Here is an 18,469-nt window from a genome sequence, read left to right as displayed (position 1 = left end):
GTGGAGTCAGGGCACAGCACTGTGCCACAGGAGCCTCAGGAGCCTCCCTCCTCATACAAGCAGAGTCTGGCTCCTAGGGAGGGAGCAGCAGAGCTGAGGGAGCTCAGTAGGGACCCCCAGACACACAGTGCCCCTGTCCCACAAGAGGCAGGTGGGAAAGAGTCCTGCCTCATGCTTTGTGGCTGACAGCAGTCAGTGCCATCCCCATGGCTGGTGGCTGCAGTGAAGCAGTGGCCAAGCTGACCTGAAGAGTCCCCATAGCCCTCGGCTTTGCAGCCCCTTGCTGCTAACTCCTCCCTCAGCCCAGGGTGACTATTGTGCTGCAGAAGATGAGAAGCAAACAAACAATAAAACCCCATAGAAAGCCCAAACTTACCAGTTTCCCACAGTCAAAAAGAAGCACCATGCTGGACAGGACAGGGCAGGGAGGACAGGACAGGACAGCAAAGCTGCTGGGTGGGGGTGAAGGAAAGGGAGGAGAAAGAGGCCCAGCCCCCATGCTACACGGAGGAGGGAGAGAGCAAGCGAGCCAGGGCTATGTGATGGCAATGCAGGGGGTGGACAGGGACAGATGCTGATGGAGAGCTCTCCTGAAATGCAGCCTCCCCCAGTCCAGTCCACCCACTTCTTTTTTCAAGGAGCAGCAGTGGAGATGTTCAAACCAGGTCCAAGTCTATGAGCACAATGATTGAAGCCCTGCAGCTGCTTCCTGCCCTGCATGCTCCACGGCTGTCAGCACCAGCATTGTCTCATTCAAACCCAAGCTTCAGCATGGTCCTCCCTCGAGCCACAGCTGCATCCCCACTTTGTTCCAGAATGGCTGTCAGAGCAGGGAAAGGTCTCTCCTCCCTGCCACTCCTTAGAGCCAGTCTGTCCAGGGCACCCTGCCTTGCTGAATCTCCAGGATCCAAGCCCAGCTTTGTTCAGCGCCTCATCACCAAGAGGCACTCTGAACCCAGTTCCCATTGCTAAATTGCCACCAAGAGAAGGACTGAGCATGAGATTTACAGCCATCCAATTCTCCTGGCAAAATAGCCCAGCTTGCAGTTCAGCCTGGGGCTTAAATCTAAGTCTGGATTCAAGCAGTGTCTCCTCAGCCCACCCGTGGCTGGCCAGGGGATGAGAGGATTGAGAGGCAGGAGAATTTGCTCCTAGAATGGGACAAATGGCTGTTGGAACTGAGCCCATTAGCCAGGGAATCTGGGCAATCAATCCCAAGCTTCTCCTTAGCCTTACAGAGACTGAGCTGTGCTCTGGGGGATCAGCATGAGTGCACCTGCAAGCTGCAGAGCATGTCTGAACAGTTTGGTGCCATTCACTTGGATGTTCTAGCTGAGGCCCCATGGGGCAGCTTCTGACTCTCCACCCTCACCTCTTCCTAAATGCCAGAAACAAGAGAAAGGACAGAGAGGAGAGCCCTTTCCAGAGACTGTCAGATGGGGTCTGCTCTCCTTTCTCCAGCCAACACACCTAGTGAAGAGTGGCAAGTGCAGAGCACAGGGAGCTCAACCCCTTGGCATCACTGAGGCCAGCCAAGACTTGGCTGGGACCTGCTCTGCCTCATGGAAAGAGAGACTCGAGGGAGTCCTTTCCCATGACTGTTTTCTCTCCTCCTATGAGTGGAGCCCAGCTGCAGCTGCCAGTGCTCAACAGAGTCCTGGTCATCCTCCTTCCTAACTCAATAAAAAACCCCACTGCCCTCTTTAACCATCAAGGGAGGTTGGAAGAGCAACTGGCAGAGACCACTTTGATCCATCCATGTAGGATAGGCCCTGAAGGCACACCGGGGAGCCCTTCCTCTTCCTCCCTCATCTGCACAAGGCACCCAGCCAGGTCAGCAACACCTCACAGTCAGCCCTTGTGGGCTGTGTCTCACGCCTGCACAGCTCAGCCCTGTCTGAACTGGGATGAGATGCACTGCTGAGTCACTTCTCTGGGACTTTGCTGTGTGGCAGCTGCAGCTGGCAACAAGTGGCCAAAAGCCTCAGGTGCAGAAGAGAAGGATTTGGGAAAGACACTGTGCTGGCTTGGGGAAGGGCTGCATCCTTCCCTTGCACCCTTCCCCTTCCTGCCCAGCCTTTTCTTCTCCCCCAGGGGAGCAAATGCTACGTGCTTCTGTTCCAGCAGTACTGGTGAGCCACCAGGTGTGCTCCAGCACAGCCACCACCTGAGCAGATGCATTTGCCAGCTAGATTGGCTGCTCTCCTCCCTCCCTGAACAGTCCCTCTATTTTTTTAAGACTGATATAACCAGAAGCAGGAAGTTGCATCACTCAGTAAAGGTCACATTCTTTCCCCTTTCAGTCCAGATTTAGCTCCAGTTTGAAGCCACAAGATTCAACTGAATACTTGGCAAGACAAGCACAGCTTCTGGAGTGATGCAGGTTAGAGCAGAAGTGGGGTGGTGGTTAAATAACTCAGTCTGCTGCATGCCTGTCCTCTCCTGCCTGAAGCCCTGGGAGAGGCAGGGAATTCCTTCAGTGAATGGCACCTCCAAACATCAGGAGTCCCTGCCCTGGCACTCATGGATTACTCATCAACACAAGCTGCCCCAAGGGAGCCTTGGGGACCCTTTTGCACTTCTGGGATGTTGCTTACACAGAATCATAGAATGGGCAGGGCTGGAAGGGACCTCAAGGCTCAGCCAGTTCCAACCCCCCTGCCATGGGCAGGGACACCTCACACTACAGCAGGTTGCTCACAGCCACATCCAGCCTGGCCTTCAAAACCTCCAGGGCTGAGGCTTCCACCACCTCCCTGGGCAACCTGTGCCAGTCTCTCACCACCCTCATGGGGAAGAACTTCTTCCCAACATCTAATCTGAATCTCCCCATTTCTAGTTTTGCTCCCAGTCCTATCCCTCCCTGACACCCTAAAAGGACCAGTTTTCCTGGAGCCCCCTTCAGATCCTGGAAGGCCACAAGGAGGTCTCCAAGCTGCTTCACCTGGGGACCTGCTGCTCCTTTGGAAAAGCAGAGGAGTGACAGCCCAAAAGCCAAGGCTAAGCCTGGCTCAGTTTAGGACTAACAACCCCCTCACTCAGCAGCCCTGCTTCTCCAACTCCATGAACATAAGAGGGCATGGGATGCCCCCCTTCAGGCACCTCAGATGGAAGAGCTGAGCATCTGAACCAAGAGTGCCTGCTGCCCTCGGAGCACTCGTGGCAAGTGAGATGGAGGCAGAGGGGAATGGACTCGTTCATCTGTCATGAGGAGGGAGAGGGAAAGGAGGTGGGGGGGAAGGTGGGGCAGGCAGTCATCTACAGCTCAGAAACAAAGCCTCCCCACCCCAGAAAAATGAAGCCCAGCTTCCCCCACCCCCCCAAACCACATGAGCAGATGTTAGCAGGGGTACCACTACCGCTAGCAAAGAGTGTCCTTACCAAAAGGATTTGCAAGAATGTTTGTGGCCCAGGACCTAAGGTACTTGCTACAGAGATGTGAGATCAGAGGTCAGCTCAATCCTGCAACATAAAGGTGGCAAACCTGGGTCACAGCAGATCAGCAGCATGGTTGGGGGGGGGAGGGGTGCATGGAGTTGGGAGGAGGGATTGGGACTGATGAGGGAGAAGGATGCAGGAGTGGGCTGAGCTGCTGCGCTCAGCTCGCCTGGGAGCTTACCTGGCAGCAGCCCTGCCCCCTTGCACCACCTGCCAGGCCTGAAATGAGAAGCTGCTGATGCTGCAGTGAAGGTTTGGGGAGGAAAAAAATTAAGCCAGCAACAAAGCAAGACACACAGGAAGAAAATGAAAAATCACAAAGCTGCCTTAGAGAAATGAACAACACAAATATGGAAGAGAAGAAAACAAAGGAGCAGGAGGAGAAACACAGCTGCCAGTGGCCCTCAGCATGGAAGACTGCTGAGAGCCTGCATGGGACCTGTTGCCCAGCCACTGTCCCATCAGCTCCAGGAGCACTGCCCTACCCTGGCACCGCTCCAGCCGTGAGCAGCGATGCCTGAGAGGTCCCTCGTGCCCAGCAAAGCTCCATCACCCCCACAGCCTGTGCTACACTGCTCAGCACAACACCCCCACCTCCCCTCAGTGTCCCCAGGTGACAGCAGGAGCATGTGGTGCCACAGAGGAACCAGCCCCAGCCCTACAGGACTTCTGGCCCTGGGAACCCAAGCAGCAATTGCTCAGCTGCTTTGGATGGAGCTCTCTGGGTGCAGAGAGTTTGAGTTTGCCTCTTGCAGGTAGATTTTCGGGTGTTGGTGCTTAGCAGGATCCTGAAAAGCCACTTCCATTGAGCCCCATGGGTTTCCTCTCACATTCACCCAGCTCATTCCACCACCACCACCCTCCCCAGGTGAAACACACAGTGGCACCTGCCCAGCAGTTGAGGGGCTGGGGGCTTTCAGGCACAATAAAGACATCACAAAAGAAAGCAAGCAAACATTTCTCCTGATGCCATTAATGCAGAATCCACCCTGTGCCAGAGGAAACCACAGCTCATTCCTATTGCTGACCCCAGAGCATACAGCCCTTGTAGATCTTTGCTCCTGGCAGTGCTGTAAGGCTGGTGAAGCCCAAGCTCTGAAGACAGCTGGGAGCCAAGAAGCCAGGGGAGAAGGGGAAGACAGGTTTCCTTGGGTTTGGTGTGGAAAGAATGCCTGCAGGCTCTGCCAGTGAAGGCAGCCTGCACTGAGCCCTCTGCACCACCTGAGTCTTCCCCAGGACCACAGTGTGTCAGGGTCAGCTCTCTGGACTGTCACTGCCCTGCAATGCCCTGCTGATGCCATGGAGAACAGCCCTGCCCAGCCCCTGGCAATGCAGAGATGTTGCCCAGGGGCCTCAGGGCAAGGTTTGCCAGCAGGAGCATGCCTGGCTCAGGGGCAAGGTGTGATCCCTGCAGCCTTTGCCTTCCCTGCTGTGCTCAGCTTGCCACTTGGTCCACATAAGGCCTTTACACCATGGAAGTTGTGGTGGTGCTTAGACCATGGCATCATGGGCAAGGGCTGGCAAGCTCCTAGGGGTGCACACCACTGGGCAGGCAGTTTGGTCTCACAGCCCTTGGGACAGCAGTGGAGAGAGCAACATCTCCCAGGCCTGTTGAGCCACCACTGGGAGATCCCAAGAGGGAAGGGGTGTGAGCTGCACACATCTGCTGGGGAGCAGCCTGCTTGGAAGGTGTGGTGGCTTTGAGAGAGAAGGCCCAGCCTCCCCTCCCCCACAAAGAGGAAGGAAAAAAAACCACAGCTAAGCCCTCGGCTGGGGGTTTAATGTCTCTGCTTTAGTGTGGGCTGAAGGACTCCTCCTACACGTGGGCAGGAACTTCACTCTGACAGCACAGACTGGCTTGGGCAGGGCTGCACAGCTGGAGGTGCCAGGCTTGGGTTGGTTCCCCGTGGGTAGGCTGGGAAGTGTGAGCTAGAACAGGACAGGCTCTTCCTTTCTTCATGCAGGGCTCAGGCTCAGGAGGAAACTTTAGGAGGAGGTGTGAGATGGACACTTCTCCATCTCCAGCAGGCCCCACCACTTGTTGCTGAGGAGCCAGCCCTGGGGACAGACCTTCCCAGGCTCAGCCCCACCACAGTGAACTCTAAAGCTCCACATTCACTCAGCCTGCTCCAGAATTTCTGGGCTATGCCCATGTCCTCAGTCTGGAGGCCATCCACAGGTAAAGGGGGAATAGAGCAGGTCAGTGTGGTGCTCATGGGACCAGGGGAACCACACCAGCTTGCATCAGCTGGACGTTTTGGTCTAAGGCTTCAGAGAAGGGAGCTGGGACAGCTCCAGAGGTATGCAGGGAGACAGTGTCTCCATTTCCTAAATCAATGTGCCTTTATTTGTTCTCAGCTTCCTGGGTGGAAGAGGTCTGCACTGTAAGATGTTGAGCCCTAGGTTGCCAGAGTAGTACGGGGAGAGGCAAGAGAGGTCTGAACACACCCAGCTTGCTGGCCACCAGCCAGACGGCCTGGGGCAAGGAGAGAAAGGAAACTCCGCTTACCTTTGCTCTTCCTCGAGCTCTTCTTTGGTCATCATTGACTTATACTGGTTTCCCCTCAGCTTTCCAGGACTGTATTTAAAAGAGAAGGTCTCATCTGAAGCTGGAGAAGGGAGAGAGAGAGAGAGAAAGAAGAGCAAGAGATCACATCAGCCAGAGACCTTTGGAGAGCAACCATCAACAGCAGCGGGCTCGGTCCCCCGAGCTGCATGTTGGTCCCTGCTCCTGCACACCCACCCCAAACTCTGTGCCACCCCAGAACACCTCTCCTCATCCAGCTGCCCTCTCCAGAAGGCCTGGGCAGGGTCAGGGAGGCTGTGTGGGGTGCAGTGGAGAGCCAAGGAGCTGGTGGCCAGAGGCCAGCAGGAGTCCAGGCTGCAGCTGTGTCCGGAAGGAGCAGGGAGCGCTGTGAGCGAGCAGCCCTGCCTGGAAGCAGATGGAGGTGAATCCTGCAGCATGGGACCTCTTGCTCTTCCTGGATTCAGAGCCCTGCAGGCCCATCTTGGCTTATCAAGATATGCTAATCCTCTCCTGATTAGCTCACAGCATTTTCTGCTTCTCCTCCCCGGACTTGCATTCCTCCTCCCTCCCTCTCTTCATCCAGGGGCCCTTTCCCTTGCCTGGGGCTCACAGATGGTGCCATGAGCAAAGCTGTCCCAGGCCATGCAGCCCAGCAGCCTTCCTTCAGCCCTGGACAAAGGGTGTGCAAAAAGGAGGTACCACATTGCCAGTCCAAATGATGCTGGGCCAAGGGAGCCCCAGGAGCACCAACACAGCTGAGGCCAAGTCCCTCTCTCACCAACCAATGGATCTGAAGAGGAAGCTGAGGTCTGCTTCTCCAGGCCTTGGGGTGCTCTCATGCCCAGCTCCCCAGCCTCAGCCCTGTGCTAATTAGAGCACCAAAGCTCATGGACCCTGAGCCAAAGCTGATCCTTCTCCAATCGGATTTTGTCCGAGCACTGTTTGCTTTTAAAAACCTCTCCCCTGCTTTATCTCCCTGCAGAGGGGAGGAAACAACAGCAGGGGAGGTCAGCCCAGGAAGAGAGGCTGCTTTGAGTAGCTGCCTTCAGTGGTTATCTGTGGGCTGCTTATCTGGCAGCTTCTATCTCCCAAGGACTGCAGGACTCAGCTGCTTCACGTCGAGCCCTCCAGCATCGCTGTTTCCACATCCACCCAGAAACATCTGCTGCTCCCCCCGAGCCTCAGAGCCCTGGGCATTCCTCTGGGGGCTCCACAAAAGGATGATGTGCCTGTGCTATCTGCATGGCCCTGACCAGTTGCACCCAAGGTGATACCTCCCAGCAGCAGCAGCAGCAAGCCCCCCAAAGTGGTGAAACTCCCCCAGATCGTGTGGCAGGAGGAAAAGCCTCACCTTGTGCATTTGCCATGGACCCAGCCTCTTTCCCCAGCCACCTGGGAAGCCCCTTCCAACCCTCCCCACTGCTATTACAGGCACCACCTTCATTAGATGTGATTCATTTTGTCTGGAGACAAGGAGGTTCCCTACAACCCCCTGCAAGGAGGTGGTGGAAAGGTGGGGGTCAGTCTCTTCTCCCAGGTAACAAGAGATAGGACAAGGGGAAATGGCCTTCAGTTGCACCAAGGGAAGCTCAGGCTGGATGTTACTCTTCACTGAAAGGGTTCTCAGGCATTGGAATAAGCTGCCCAGGAAAGTGGTGGAGTCCCCATCCCTGGAGGCATTTAAGAGCTGTGTAGTTGTGGTGCTGAGGGATGTGGTTTAGTCAAGGACTTGTCAGTGTTAGGCTGCTGGTTGCACTCTGTCATCTTAAGTCTTTTCCAGTCCAGGCAATTCTGTGCTCCTGTGATCCTCTCCTCCTCTACCTGCCAAAATGAACCCCCCCAGCCCCTCTCCTCCCCTCCCCACACCCAAAGGCTTCAGCAGCAGCAGCAGCTTCCCTCTCTTTCCCACTCAATACCGCTCCCAAGGATTTTCTCCTTGTGCCCAAGGTCAGCTGCTTGATTTAGTGATTTGCCCAACCCCAAGCTCCTCCACACCCTCAGCTGCTGCCAGAGCTCTCCCAGGCCTCGGGGACCTTCGTGCAAAGGGCTGCTCAGGGCCTCCTGTTGTGGGTGGGGAAATGTGAGAGCTGCAAAACAAGGTCTGCTCAGAACTGAGTGTGCCACCCACTGCAAGGTCACTGCTGCCAGCACATGGAGCATGCCTGCAGCCATGGCAGCAGGCTGGGGACTCAACACAACCCTCCTCCCTGCATGTACCCACTGTGCCCCCTGCATGAACCCTCTGTGCCCCCTGCTCATACCCTCTGTGCCCCCTGCTCATACCCTCTGTGCCCCCTGCTCATACCCACTGTCCCTCCTGCTCATACCCACTGCCCTCCCTGCTCATACCCACTGTCCTCCCTGCTCATACCCACTGCCCTCCCTGCTCATACCCACTGTCCTCCCTGCTCATACCCACTGTGCCCCCTGCCTCTCTATGTCACAGAATGGCTCAGGTTGGAAGGAACCTCAGAGCTCATCTACTCCAACCTCCCCACCATGAGCAGGGACACCTCTCAACTAGACTTGGCTGCTCAAGGCCTCATCCAGCCTGGCCTTGAACATCTTCAGGGAGGAGTCATCCACAGCCTCCCTGGGCAGCCTGTTCCAGAGTCTCACCATCCTTGTACTGAAGAACTTCTTCCTAAGATTGAGGTTAACCCTATTCTCACTCAGCTTCAAACCATTCCCCCTTGTCCTGTCTCTAGACACCCTCAGGAAAAGTCTCTCTGCAGCCTTCCTGTAGGATCCCTCCAGGTTTTGGCAGGCAGCTAGAGGGTCCCTCTGGAGTCTTCTCTGGGCTGAACACCCCCAGCTCCCTCAGGCTATCCTCACAGCAGAGGTGCTGCAGCCCTTGGACCATATTTGTGGCCCTCCTCTGGACTCACTCCAAGAGTTCTGTGTCCTTCTCCACGTCCCTAAACTTGGGGAGCTTGCCTGAGGCATCCTGGTGGATTCCTGTTGGATTACTGCTTAGCTCCCGAGCCGGAGCCGCCTTCTAATCCCCAAATGCCATGGGAGCTCCCGGGGGAGCAATGAGGCAAGCCCTTTGCTAGCACCTTCACGAGTGTCCAAACGCCAGCACTCCAGTCCCACAGCCCTGGAGGTTCAGCTTGGCCGTGTCCCACTTCCCTTGGTGGGAAAAACCCTCTGAAGGGGCAGCCAAAGAAGCCTGGCCAGCTGGAAAGGAGCAGGAATGCTGTGGCTTATCAGCCCCCTGGGTGGCCAGAAGAGTGCATGGAAAGAGAATTCAGCTGCCTGCTGCCCTGGGAGATATTCAGGCAAAGAATAAAAGCAGAGGGTGTAACATCCTGTTTCTTACCCTGCTGCAGAGCAGGAGCTGTTTGCTCACCTCTGCCTGCCTCGCCTGCTTGCAAGGACAATGGAGATCATTTCCCCCCCGTGGCTTTTTTTCTGCCAAGTCAGTGGAGATTTGGGGGTTTGCCTGGCCCCACAAGGGCAGTTTAATTGTCACCCCAGCCGAAAAGAATAAGGGGAGGGGGAGGACAGGAACCTACCCATCTCCCTGCCCACGTGCTGTGGCTCCAAGTGGAGCCAGGCTGTGGCTTTGGAACCCTCTGGCTGCTCTCAGAGCTCAGGAACTTTCTTCTGCAGGCTGAAAACCAACTCCAAGGAAGGCACAGAAAAGGGGAGGCTGAGATTTCACATGGCCAGCAGAGCCACCACAGAAACACCAGGTGACCTACTTAGAGCCTCCCTGGGTTCCCATTAAAGAAAACATTTGTGTCTGATGGCTCTGCCCTCACGTTGCCAGCACTGTGACCTGGGGCTGGCAGGGCAAGAGCAGCCCCAAGAGCCCAACCTCTCCCCTCAATGTGCTCACTCCAGCATGCTCCCTGCCAGCTCCCTGCAAGCCAATGTGTCTGAAAGTGGGAGAAAGTTGCTTTGGTGGTTTTGGCCACTCCAGCAGCTTCCCAGGCTGGTGACAGAGCCTCTGTGATCCCTCTCTCCTTGTGGGCTCACCGGGCAGAGCTCAGCGGCTTGAGCTGAGCCAGGACCTCAGCAAGTTCTGGGCTCCTCAATTTCAGAAGGACATTGAGAGACTTGAAGGTGTCCAGAGAAGGGCAACAAGGCTGGGGAGGGGTCTGGAGCACAGCCCTGTGAGGAGAGGCTGAGGGAGCTGGGGTTGCTTAGCCTGGAGAAGAGGAGGCTCAGGGGAGACCTTCTTGCTCTCTACAACTCCCTGAAGGGAGGTTGTAGCCAGGTGGGGGTTGGTCTCTTCTCCCAGACAACCACCACCAGAACAAGAGGACACAGTCTCAAGCTGTGCCAGGGGAAGTATAGGCTGAGGTGAGGAGAAAGTTCTTGCCAGGAAGAGAAATTGGCCACTGGAATGTGCTGCCCAGGGAGGTGGTGGAGTCACCATCCCTGGAGGTGTTCAAAAAAGGCTTGGCTGTGGCACTTGGAGCCATGGTGTAGTTGTCAGGAGGGATTAGGTAATAGGTTGGACTTGATGATCTCTGAGGTCTTTTCCAACCTGGTTGGTTCTATGATTGTGTGCTCAGCAGGGCCATGAGGGAGGGAGTGAGGCTGCTCCCCAGCAAAGCCAGGGCACTGCTGCTATTCCCAGCGGCACACCATTTGCCTCCTCCTCAGGATGAGTCATCACTGTGTCCAGTCCTGTTACAAAGCATTTCAGAAATGGTGCAAGTGATTCAGAAGGGGAGTTGGTGGCTGTCTGCAGGAGATGCTCAGGGAGGGTGCTGGGCTAGCTGTGACTCATGGCCAGAAGCTTTCTCTTTCAGATGCCAAGACACAGCCACCTCAGGGTGTGCATAACAGTGCTGGAGCAGCTCTCAAGCAGGGCTGAAGGAGACAGACCCTGGCAGAGCAGCATTACTGAGCACCCACTGGGCAGGATACATCCATCCCTCCTCAAAGCAGCTCTGCTGCAGTCCCACCTGGTACCCCCCTGACCACCAGTGCTGTGAGGAAGCCCAGCAGGGTGGGCTGAGTGTCTCTCGGGAGCCCCCACCCCAGAGGCTCTTCCCCCACCTCGTGGGCACAGCACCAGGATTACAATTTGATTCTGTGGCATTAGGAGTAATCCTCCTGAGCTGGGGATTGCCACACAGCACCTTACAAAGAGCAAGCAGGGAAGTGGGGCAGGGCAGGGGGAACACCCTGAGCTCTCCTCCTGCCCCCAGCCACCCCCAGGCAGAGGCTCCTGGGGACATCCCAGCTTCTCCAGGCCCACTGAGGAGGGCAGAGGCCCCTCCAGACACACACTCTTCATGGCACCATCTGCTTCATTTGCTTACAAGCACGGCAGTTGTCACTCCAATTAGTCAATTAATCATTTTCCAATCAACTAATTGGCTAATCAGTTAAACATGGCTCTGACTAAAGCCCCCGGAGATCCTCCTGGATGTGAGCAAGGAGCTTTTGGGGCAGCTTCATCACACAGCTACCCCGCAGCAAACAGCCCAAGGGCACCTGGGGAACAAAAGAGGGACAGCTGCCAGGGTAGGAACGTCCTGGAGGAAGGAGACCACCCCCAAGCACTTTGGGATTCAGCCCCTCAGACCTGCCTGTGCCCTCCTTGCAGAGTGCTGGCTTGCTTGGTACTCACCATCCTCATCCTCCGCCTCTCTCACCTCCAGCTTCTCATTTTCTGAGTCCAGGTCTTCCTCCTGGAGGAGCCAAAACCAGAGCAGCCATGAGGAGAAGGTACTGTGCTAAAGAACCCACATTTGGCTGGGACACCAGAGCCCACAGGACAGGGAGGCAGAGACTGGGGTGAGGGCTGGGTACCCCTTCCCTGCCTCCTTCACAGAACAGGCCAAAAGGATCCTGGTTACTGAGTGAGATTCACTAGTCTGGTTCCCTTCCCCTGGTCAGTGGCAGGGACCTTATTGTGGCCTTCCAGTCTCTGAAGGGGGCTACAGGAAAGCAGGGGAGGGACTTTTGAGGGTGTCAGGGAGTGATAGGACTGGGAGAATGGAGCAACACTAGAACTGGGTAGATTCAGATTGGATGCTAGGAAGAAATTCTTCCCATGAGGGTGGTGAGAGCCTGGCACAGGTTGCCCAGGGAGGTGGTGGGAGCCTCAGCCCTGGAGGTTTTGCAGCCAGGCTGGATGTGGCTGTGGGCAGCCTGCTGTAGTGTGAGGTGTCCCTGCCCATGGCAGGGGGTTTGGAGCTGGCTGATGCTTGAGGCCCCTTCCAGCCCTGCCCATTCTATGATTCCATGGAATGAAGATGGTCTGAGCAGGAGGCTGTGCAGAGCTGGGCGCTGGCTCTGCAATGCACAGGAGATAAACTGCTGGAGCACAGCCTGCAGCCCAGAAGTAGGTTAGTTTGTCATCAGTGAGGAATGTGCATTATTCACAGCCCTTTGGCTTCTTCTTGCCACCCTGTTCTGCAGCTCCCCAGAAGGAGCTGGCACCCAGACCCCCGCCCTCCACAGCCACCGCTATTTTGGGCACCGCTTCCAAACTTGGGCACTTCCCACCCGACACCCAGCTCTCCTCTGGGGGTGGCTGGCAGTGGGGAGAGCACCCACAGGAGCAGCCTCAGGGAGGGAGCAGGGAGAGGATGCTCAGCCCTGGTGACTCAGCCCCAAGGCCTGGGCAGCAGTTTCCCATCACATCTCCCTGGGAGCCAGGATGCCCCCAGGGACACCTGACACCAGGCACAGGAAGGGATATTTTAACCTGTTCTCTGCCTAGGCATTAGAAACTGAGCATTTACCAGTGGAAAGAAGTAGAAAACCTGGGTGCCAAACCTCTGAGGAAGGCAGGCATCTCTTCTGCAGCCCAGAGGAAGAACCATCTGATGGGAGCAGAGATGCCGGGGATGCCAGGCTGGCAGGCCACAGCCACATGCCATGGCTGTGCTGGAAAGCCCCTCCTCGTGGCAGCCAGCTCACTGCAGCTCAACATACTTCTGCTTGGATGGCTTAGAGGCAGATGCCAGCACCTCCCTTCCCCCCATGCTGCAGCCCCAGTCTCGACCTCCCCTCCATCTGCCTCGCCAGGGCTGCTTGCAGCCGCTGCTGCCACACTGCCACAGCCCCCAGGCTCCCTTGGCATGGCCCCACTGATTCTCTGCACACCCCAGAGCACATCTGCAGCCTTGCCACTGCTTCTCTCTGCTTTAAATGGACCAAGACATTAAGAGCCCACCCAGTCCAACCCTGGGGAGTGCAGCAGGCAACCTTTGTCCTCTCCACAGCCACTGCTACCAGCAGATGATGAGCCAGCCCTGCAGGGACACCAGCTGCACTGTCCCTTGTGCCACCCCCTGGTTCTCTGTCCCACACACCTCCTCCTTCTCCTTGCTGGAAAGTGCTGCATGGTCACATCCATCCTCCACTTGTCCTGTGTGCCCATGGCTGGACCCAGGTGAGGCACCCAAAGGTGGTATCTGGAAAGAGGGAAAAAAACCTTTGAGCACAAATCATAGAATCATAGAATGGTTTGGGTTGGAAGGGACCTTAAAGATCATCCAGTTCCAACCCCCCTGCCATGGGCAGGGACAGCTTCCACCAGCCCAGGCTGTTCACAGCCACATCCAACCTGGCCTTGAACACCTCCAGGGAGAGGGTATCCATAATCTCCCTGGAATACCTGTTCCAGTGTCTCACCACCCTCACTGGAAAGAGTTTCTTCCTAATCTCCACTCTCAGTCTCCCCTCTTCCAGGTCCTGCAGGAGCCCCAGCCCATGGGACTGGGACATGAGGAGCCACGAGTGAGAAGGAGCAGCTCGGCCAGCACTGGGCACAGATGTCTGAGTGTCCTGGCAAGGCTGGAGGCAGCTCCCCAGGATGCTGATGCAGCAGATGAGGGCTGGCAGGAAGGCAGGGGAGAAGCACAGCACAGTGTGCTCAGCTCTGTAGCACTTGCAGGGTGCACTGCCAGCTGCTTTCTCCGTTGCAGGGTAACAACCCCCTTGAGACTCTTCTGTCCCTCAGCTGCAGTCCCAGAACTGGGACCTCCCTGACCTCTCAGCCCCACATCAGCCTCACCCCCAGTACAAAGCTTTCCTTCCCCTGCCCCTTCCCAGCCCAAACCCTTCTGAGCTGAACCTTTGCTGGCTGTGCCAGGAGGGCAGCCGTGGAGGAGGATGTGCGTGGGCAGGGAGCAGGGACATTGCGTCCCTTGGCCTTGCAGTGAGGTGCCAGTGCCAGGCTGGGAGCAGCCTCTGGGCTGCCTTGAGAAGCCATCAGCAGGGGTACACCCCCCACCCTGAGCCTGGCTGTGCCCACAGCCCCTGGCAGCTGGGGCAGACAGGACAGCATCCCACGTCCCCCAGGGAGCCTGTCCCCAGACGCCAGGGCTCCTCAGCCCGGCCATGGCTGTGGCTGCTGCTGTGGCAGTTCCCCTTGCAGCCATGGGGCAAGAGCCACGGGATGCTCTGCAAGAGGGCAGCATCCTGCAGCCCAAAAATGGAGGAGGAAGGCATGAGGACCACACCTGGGAGACTTAACAACCAAAGAGGACACAATGGCATCCCAGGCACTGCTCTTCTAGAAGCAGCAGAGCCCAGGACAATGCAAGGAGACTATTTTGAGTAGTGGGGGGCAAGGCAAGTGTGGGGCCAGGGCTAGAAGGCAGCAGGAGCTGCTGGAGAAGCAGGGACTGGAGTGCTCTGACCTTCAGCCTGCAAGCCAGCATCTCTCCATGGCTGCGAGCCGAGGAGGAAAGCTTCCCTGCATGACAAAAAAGGCAGCAAGGAGCTCTGCAGGGAGCCCACGCACGTCATTATCCCAGAGCATCTGGAGGAGACTTGACACAGGCTGCCCAGGCCAGCTGCTGCAGCAAACAAAGATCACACTGCTGCATGGGGACACGTTCAGGGGCAGCTGCCTGGCCCCGAGGCCACACAGGACCAGGAATGTGCCCTGAGCCCCCTGCCTGCTCCTGTTGGTGGGCAGGATGGACCCAGCCTGCTCCACAGCACATCTCAGGTCTGAATCACTGCTCTGCACAGCCTGCCAAGAGTCCTGGAGAGCCCAGAACCCAGCACCACAGGGTTAAACCCCAGCAAGTCAGTCACCTTACATATAGCCTTGGCTTTTGGCAGCTCTTGGCTTTAGAGCTGAAGCATTTGTGGGATCATCAGAGGCAGGCTTTTGTCCTTCAGCTTCCACAGCCAACAAACAAGAAGTCCATGCACGAAGCTGACTCCAGCAGTGGAGGATTTGGACCAAAGCAGGAGCAAGGACAAGCCCTCCAGGGACACTTCAGGCATGGGGAGCAGTGACATGGACACATGGACAGTCCTGTGTCACCCAGGGGCAGACAGTTCAGATGCAGGAACTTGGTGCTGTCCCCCCAGATTCCCCTCTCATGGCTCTGCCGGCACAGGAGCCCTCTCCCAGCCCTGTGGGAGATGGAGGCCGGGCTCCCCAGCACCTCCTCCTCTGCTTTTCAGCTCACTTCTGGCCAGTTCCTTCCCGTTTCCTCCATCCCCAGCACAAACCTCTCTGAGCAATGGATTTCCCCTTCTCAGGAGGGACACAATGGGGGCTGGTGTGTCCCTCTCCCTGTCCTTAGCTGAAGGAACAACCCTGGCAGGATGGAGACAAATGAGTGCTCCACTCCAGCTCCAGGAAAGGGGAAGATCCCAGGCTGCAAAGCAAGGGGAGAAAATTATCTTGGATTAAACTCCCAGGCCCTGTGTGTTGCCATTTATGGCTGCACTTTCTGCTCCAAAGCCTGATGCAAGAGGTTGCAAGAGGGAAAGAAAGCAGACAGGAGAGAGCCAGCCAGAAAGGGAAAAGCCAAGAGGGAAAAGAGAAGGAAGAAGCCTTGAAAAAGGAAAGTGAAAGAGAAGGAAGGGGGCAAGAGAAGGAAAGGGGGCAAGAGAAGGAAAGGGGGCAAGAGAAGGAAAGGGGCAAGAGAAGGAAAGGGGGCAAGAGAAGGAAAGGGGCAAGAGAAGGAATGAATATTGGGCAGAATGTAGCAAAGCAAATCATCTCCTACACCAGCAGATCCCTTTCACCCCACTGCTGTGGCTCTCCATCCTCCCACCAGCTGCTACAGAAGCAGAGCAGTTTCCTGTCCTGGGCAGTGGTCCTGCCAACCTTGGGGTGCCTGGCAGGGACATACCTTGTGTGGAGGCAGCACTGTGCAGGTCTGACCCCCACCAAAGCGTGGGGAGCATGTGCTCCCATCTGTCCCCTTGTCACTGCTGCAGGCAAGGACAAGCCACAGAGTGGCCAGAGCCCTGCTGAAGCCCTGTGGCCACCCAGCCCTTGGTGAGGGCTCAGAGAGCAGCAGGTCTGCTGAGGAGAACACCAGCACGTCCCATGGTGGGGTGAGGAGCCTCATGGTGGGGTGAGGAGCCCCATGGCGGGGTGAGGAGCCCCAGCTCAGCAGCACCCACCCCTGTGGGCACCATCCATGGTGGTGCAGTACCCCAGGCATTGCACCCAGCCAGCTCAGCCATCCTCTGCCCTCCCCTTTTAGCTCCAGCCTCTGGGAAATGAATGCCACAGGCACCAGGACATGTCCTGCTGCCACACATGGGCCAGAGGGCTTTGCCTGCCCTCACGTCGGAGGCTCACCCAGCAGCCTCCACACGGGTGGACATTTCAGCAGGCAGAGTGCTCACAGGCTCTGCTCCAACAGTGCACCAGCTCTGGGCAGGCTCCCGGGGCTGTAACCATCTCAGAAGGGAGCGGGCAGCAGCCTGACCTCCCAGACCTGCTGTAGAGGACACAAAATAAAGCCCCAACACGACCGTGCCCAGCAGCACATCCCAGCGCCGGCCCTGTGCTTCAGCCCCGCGGCTGGGATGCAGAGGAGGGGCACCACAGTGCACAGGCTCCCTGGGGAGGTGCCCCACGTCAGCCACTGTAGCATATGATGCATCTGGTACTGCCCCTGGCTGCACTGGGGGAGGCTTGGGGCACACCCACGCCCTTGCAGGTCCAGCTGGAGCCCTGCATCCCACTGGCAGGGGCCCATGAGGGGAAGAACATCTTCCTTGTCCCTTCCCACCACACTGTAGGACACTGGAGCTCCTGTGCCAGCCCAGAGACAGACTGCATAGCCTCTAATTAAAGCCAGACTAATTAGACACGCTCTCCCCTCAGGCACAGGGAAGGCAGGCTGGAGGTATCCGGGAGGGAGATGCTAACTTCTCACATTTAAAGAGGGTCCCAGCTGGGAGCTGCCTGGTTTGTGCTGCCTGGTGTGTCCAGAGGCACGGAGAGCCCCCAGGAAGACGCAGACAAGGGTGGGAGGCGTAGGGGAAAGGCATCAGGAGCTTTGCAGAAGAGGCAGGTGACATTCCTTTCCTGCCCTTACCATCCAGGTGACATCCTCACAAAGGCTGGGCTGAGCTGGGCATCCCAGTGCTAACACCCCCTTACCAGAACCTCTCCAGAGCTGTCCTCTCCCCCACAGTCACCCACTTGACCCTTCACTGTTTGAGGCCACCAGCTGCAGTTAACCCTTGGCAAACCAGCCAGGCTGCTGTGCAGGGCTGAGAGCCTGGCACTGCCCACTCACCCTTCCCATCTCCAGAACATCCTGGCTGGAATGGCATCCCAGCAGCAGCTCTGGACCAGCACTGAGAGCCCTGCCCCGTCCCTGCCATTTCCAGGACACAGACACTCACTACAGAACTGAAGTTTCCTGGCTGTTCCTCCCAAGTCCCGGGCTCGGCAGCTCCAGCGACGCTGCCGTTCCCACCCGACAGCTTTTCAGCAGCAGATCGCTTTGACAGCGCTGCCTTCCCCATTAACGAGCTGGGGACGGGGATGAGAACAGGCAGTGACACACTAATTAACTTTTTTTCCTTGATGGGAGCCAGCAGAGACAAGGGGAACCACTACCAGCAGCTAACAGAAACAAGGACTCCTGGGCTCCTTTCCCTGCTCTGTCACTGCTTCGTTGTATGGCCATGGGCACCCAACAGCCCTGTTCCTCCCAGAGAGGGGCAGGGAATCCACAGGGATTTTACCATCTGGTTTCACACCACACCCTGCCCTGGCAAGAGGTGTCTGCCCCAGCAGACACTGGCTCGCAGAGGCAAGGGGAAGGGAGGAAGGAAGGAGGCAGCAGGGCACACAGCTCCAGCCAGCCATTAAACACGGCAAGGATGCCGTCCCTGAGAGGGTTCATCCGTCAGCATTTTGGTCGAGTGGTTAATGGCTGCGGAGAGCCTGACCCAGCCTGGTGCAGTGCGAGCTGAGCAGGGAGGAGGGGGGAGAGAACAAGGAGAGAAAGCTCAGGGACTGTGCTTTGCTTGCTGGTGCACCAAGGCGCCCCGAGCCTGCGGGAGGATGGTGTCTGGGAGCCTCAGCTGCTGAGTCACATCAGGGGACCGCAGCCCTCGGCCGAGCCAAGCTGGGGCTGGTCGGGCACGCTTCCATCAGCGGCTGCCTGCAGAGCACTGCCCAAGGCCAGCCCCGTCCCTGCCTGCCACATCTGCCGGGCTTCGGCCTCAGCAGTGCTGGAGGAGGAGGAGGAGGCAGCAACTTGGAGGATATCTGCAGGGAGCAAAAGCAGGGAATCCAGGCGAGCCCCC

The 18,469-nt window shown here is 57.2% G+C and overlaps 1 protein-coding gene across 5 annotated transcripts in view; it reads right to left on the bottom strand.

Moving 5' to 3' along the window:
- MXRA7 (matrix remodeling associated 7) overlaps positions 1-18,469 on the bottom strand; it is a 32,401-nt gene that overhangs the window by 11,025 nt on the left and 2,907 nt on the right. For 2 of the 5 annotated variants that reach the window (XM_068151441.1, XM_068151444.1), the window contains exons 2-4: positions 13,252-13,353; positions 11,559-11,619; positions 5,948-6,047 (exon numbers count right to left, since the gene is read on the bottom strand). In XM_068151441.1, coding sequence (XP_068007542.1) covers positions 5,948-6,047; positions 11,559-11,619; positions 13,252-13,353 — 263 coding nt within the window. Of the gene's footprint in view, positions 1-3,381; positions 3,463-3,619; positions 3,680-5,947; positions 6,048-11,558; positions 11,620-13,251; positions 13,354-18,469 lie in introns of all 5 variants that reach the window. The other 3 variants (XR_010988901.1, XM_068151442.1, XM_068151445.1) reach the window with 3 other exon arrangements.

Source organism: Melanerpes formicivorus, unplaced genomic scaffold, assembly GCF_026170545.1.
Source record: "Melanerpes formicivorus ecotype bairdi unplaced genomic scaffold, bMelFor1.0.p_v2 SCAF_21, whole genome shotgun sequence".
NCBI classification, from domain to species: Eukaryota; Metazoa; Chordata; class Aves; order Piciformes; family Picidae; genus Melanerpes; species Melanerpes formicivorus.
The sequence above is the reverse complement of the archived record's forward strand: the minus strand, read 5'-3'. Positions and strand labels throughout refer to the sequence as shown.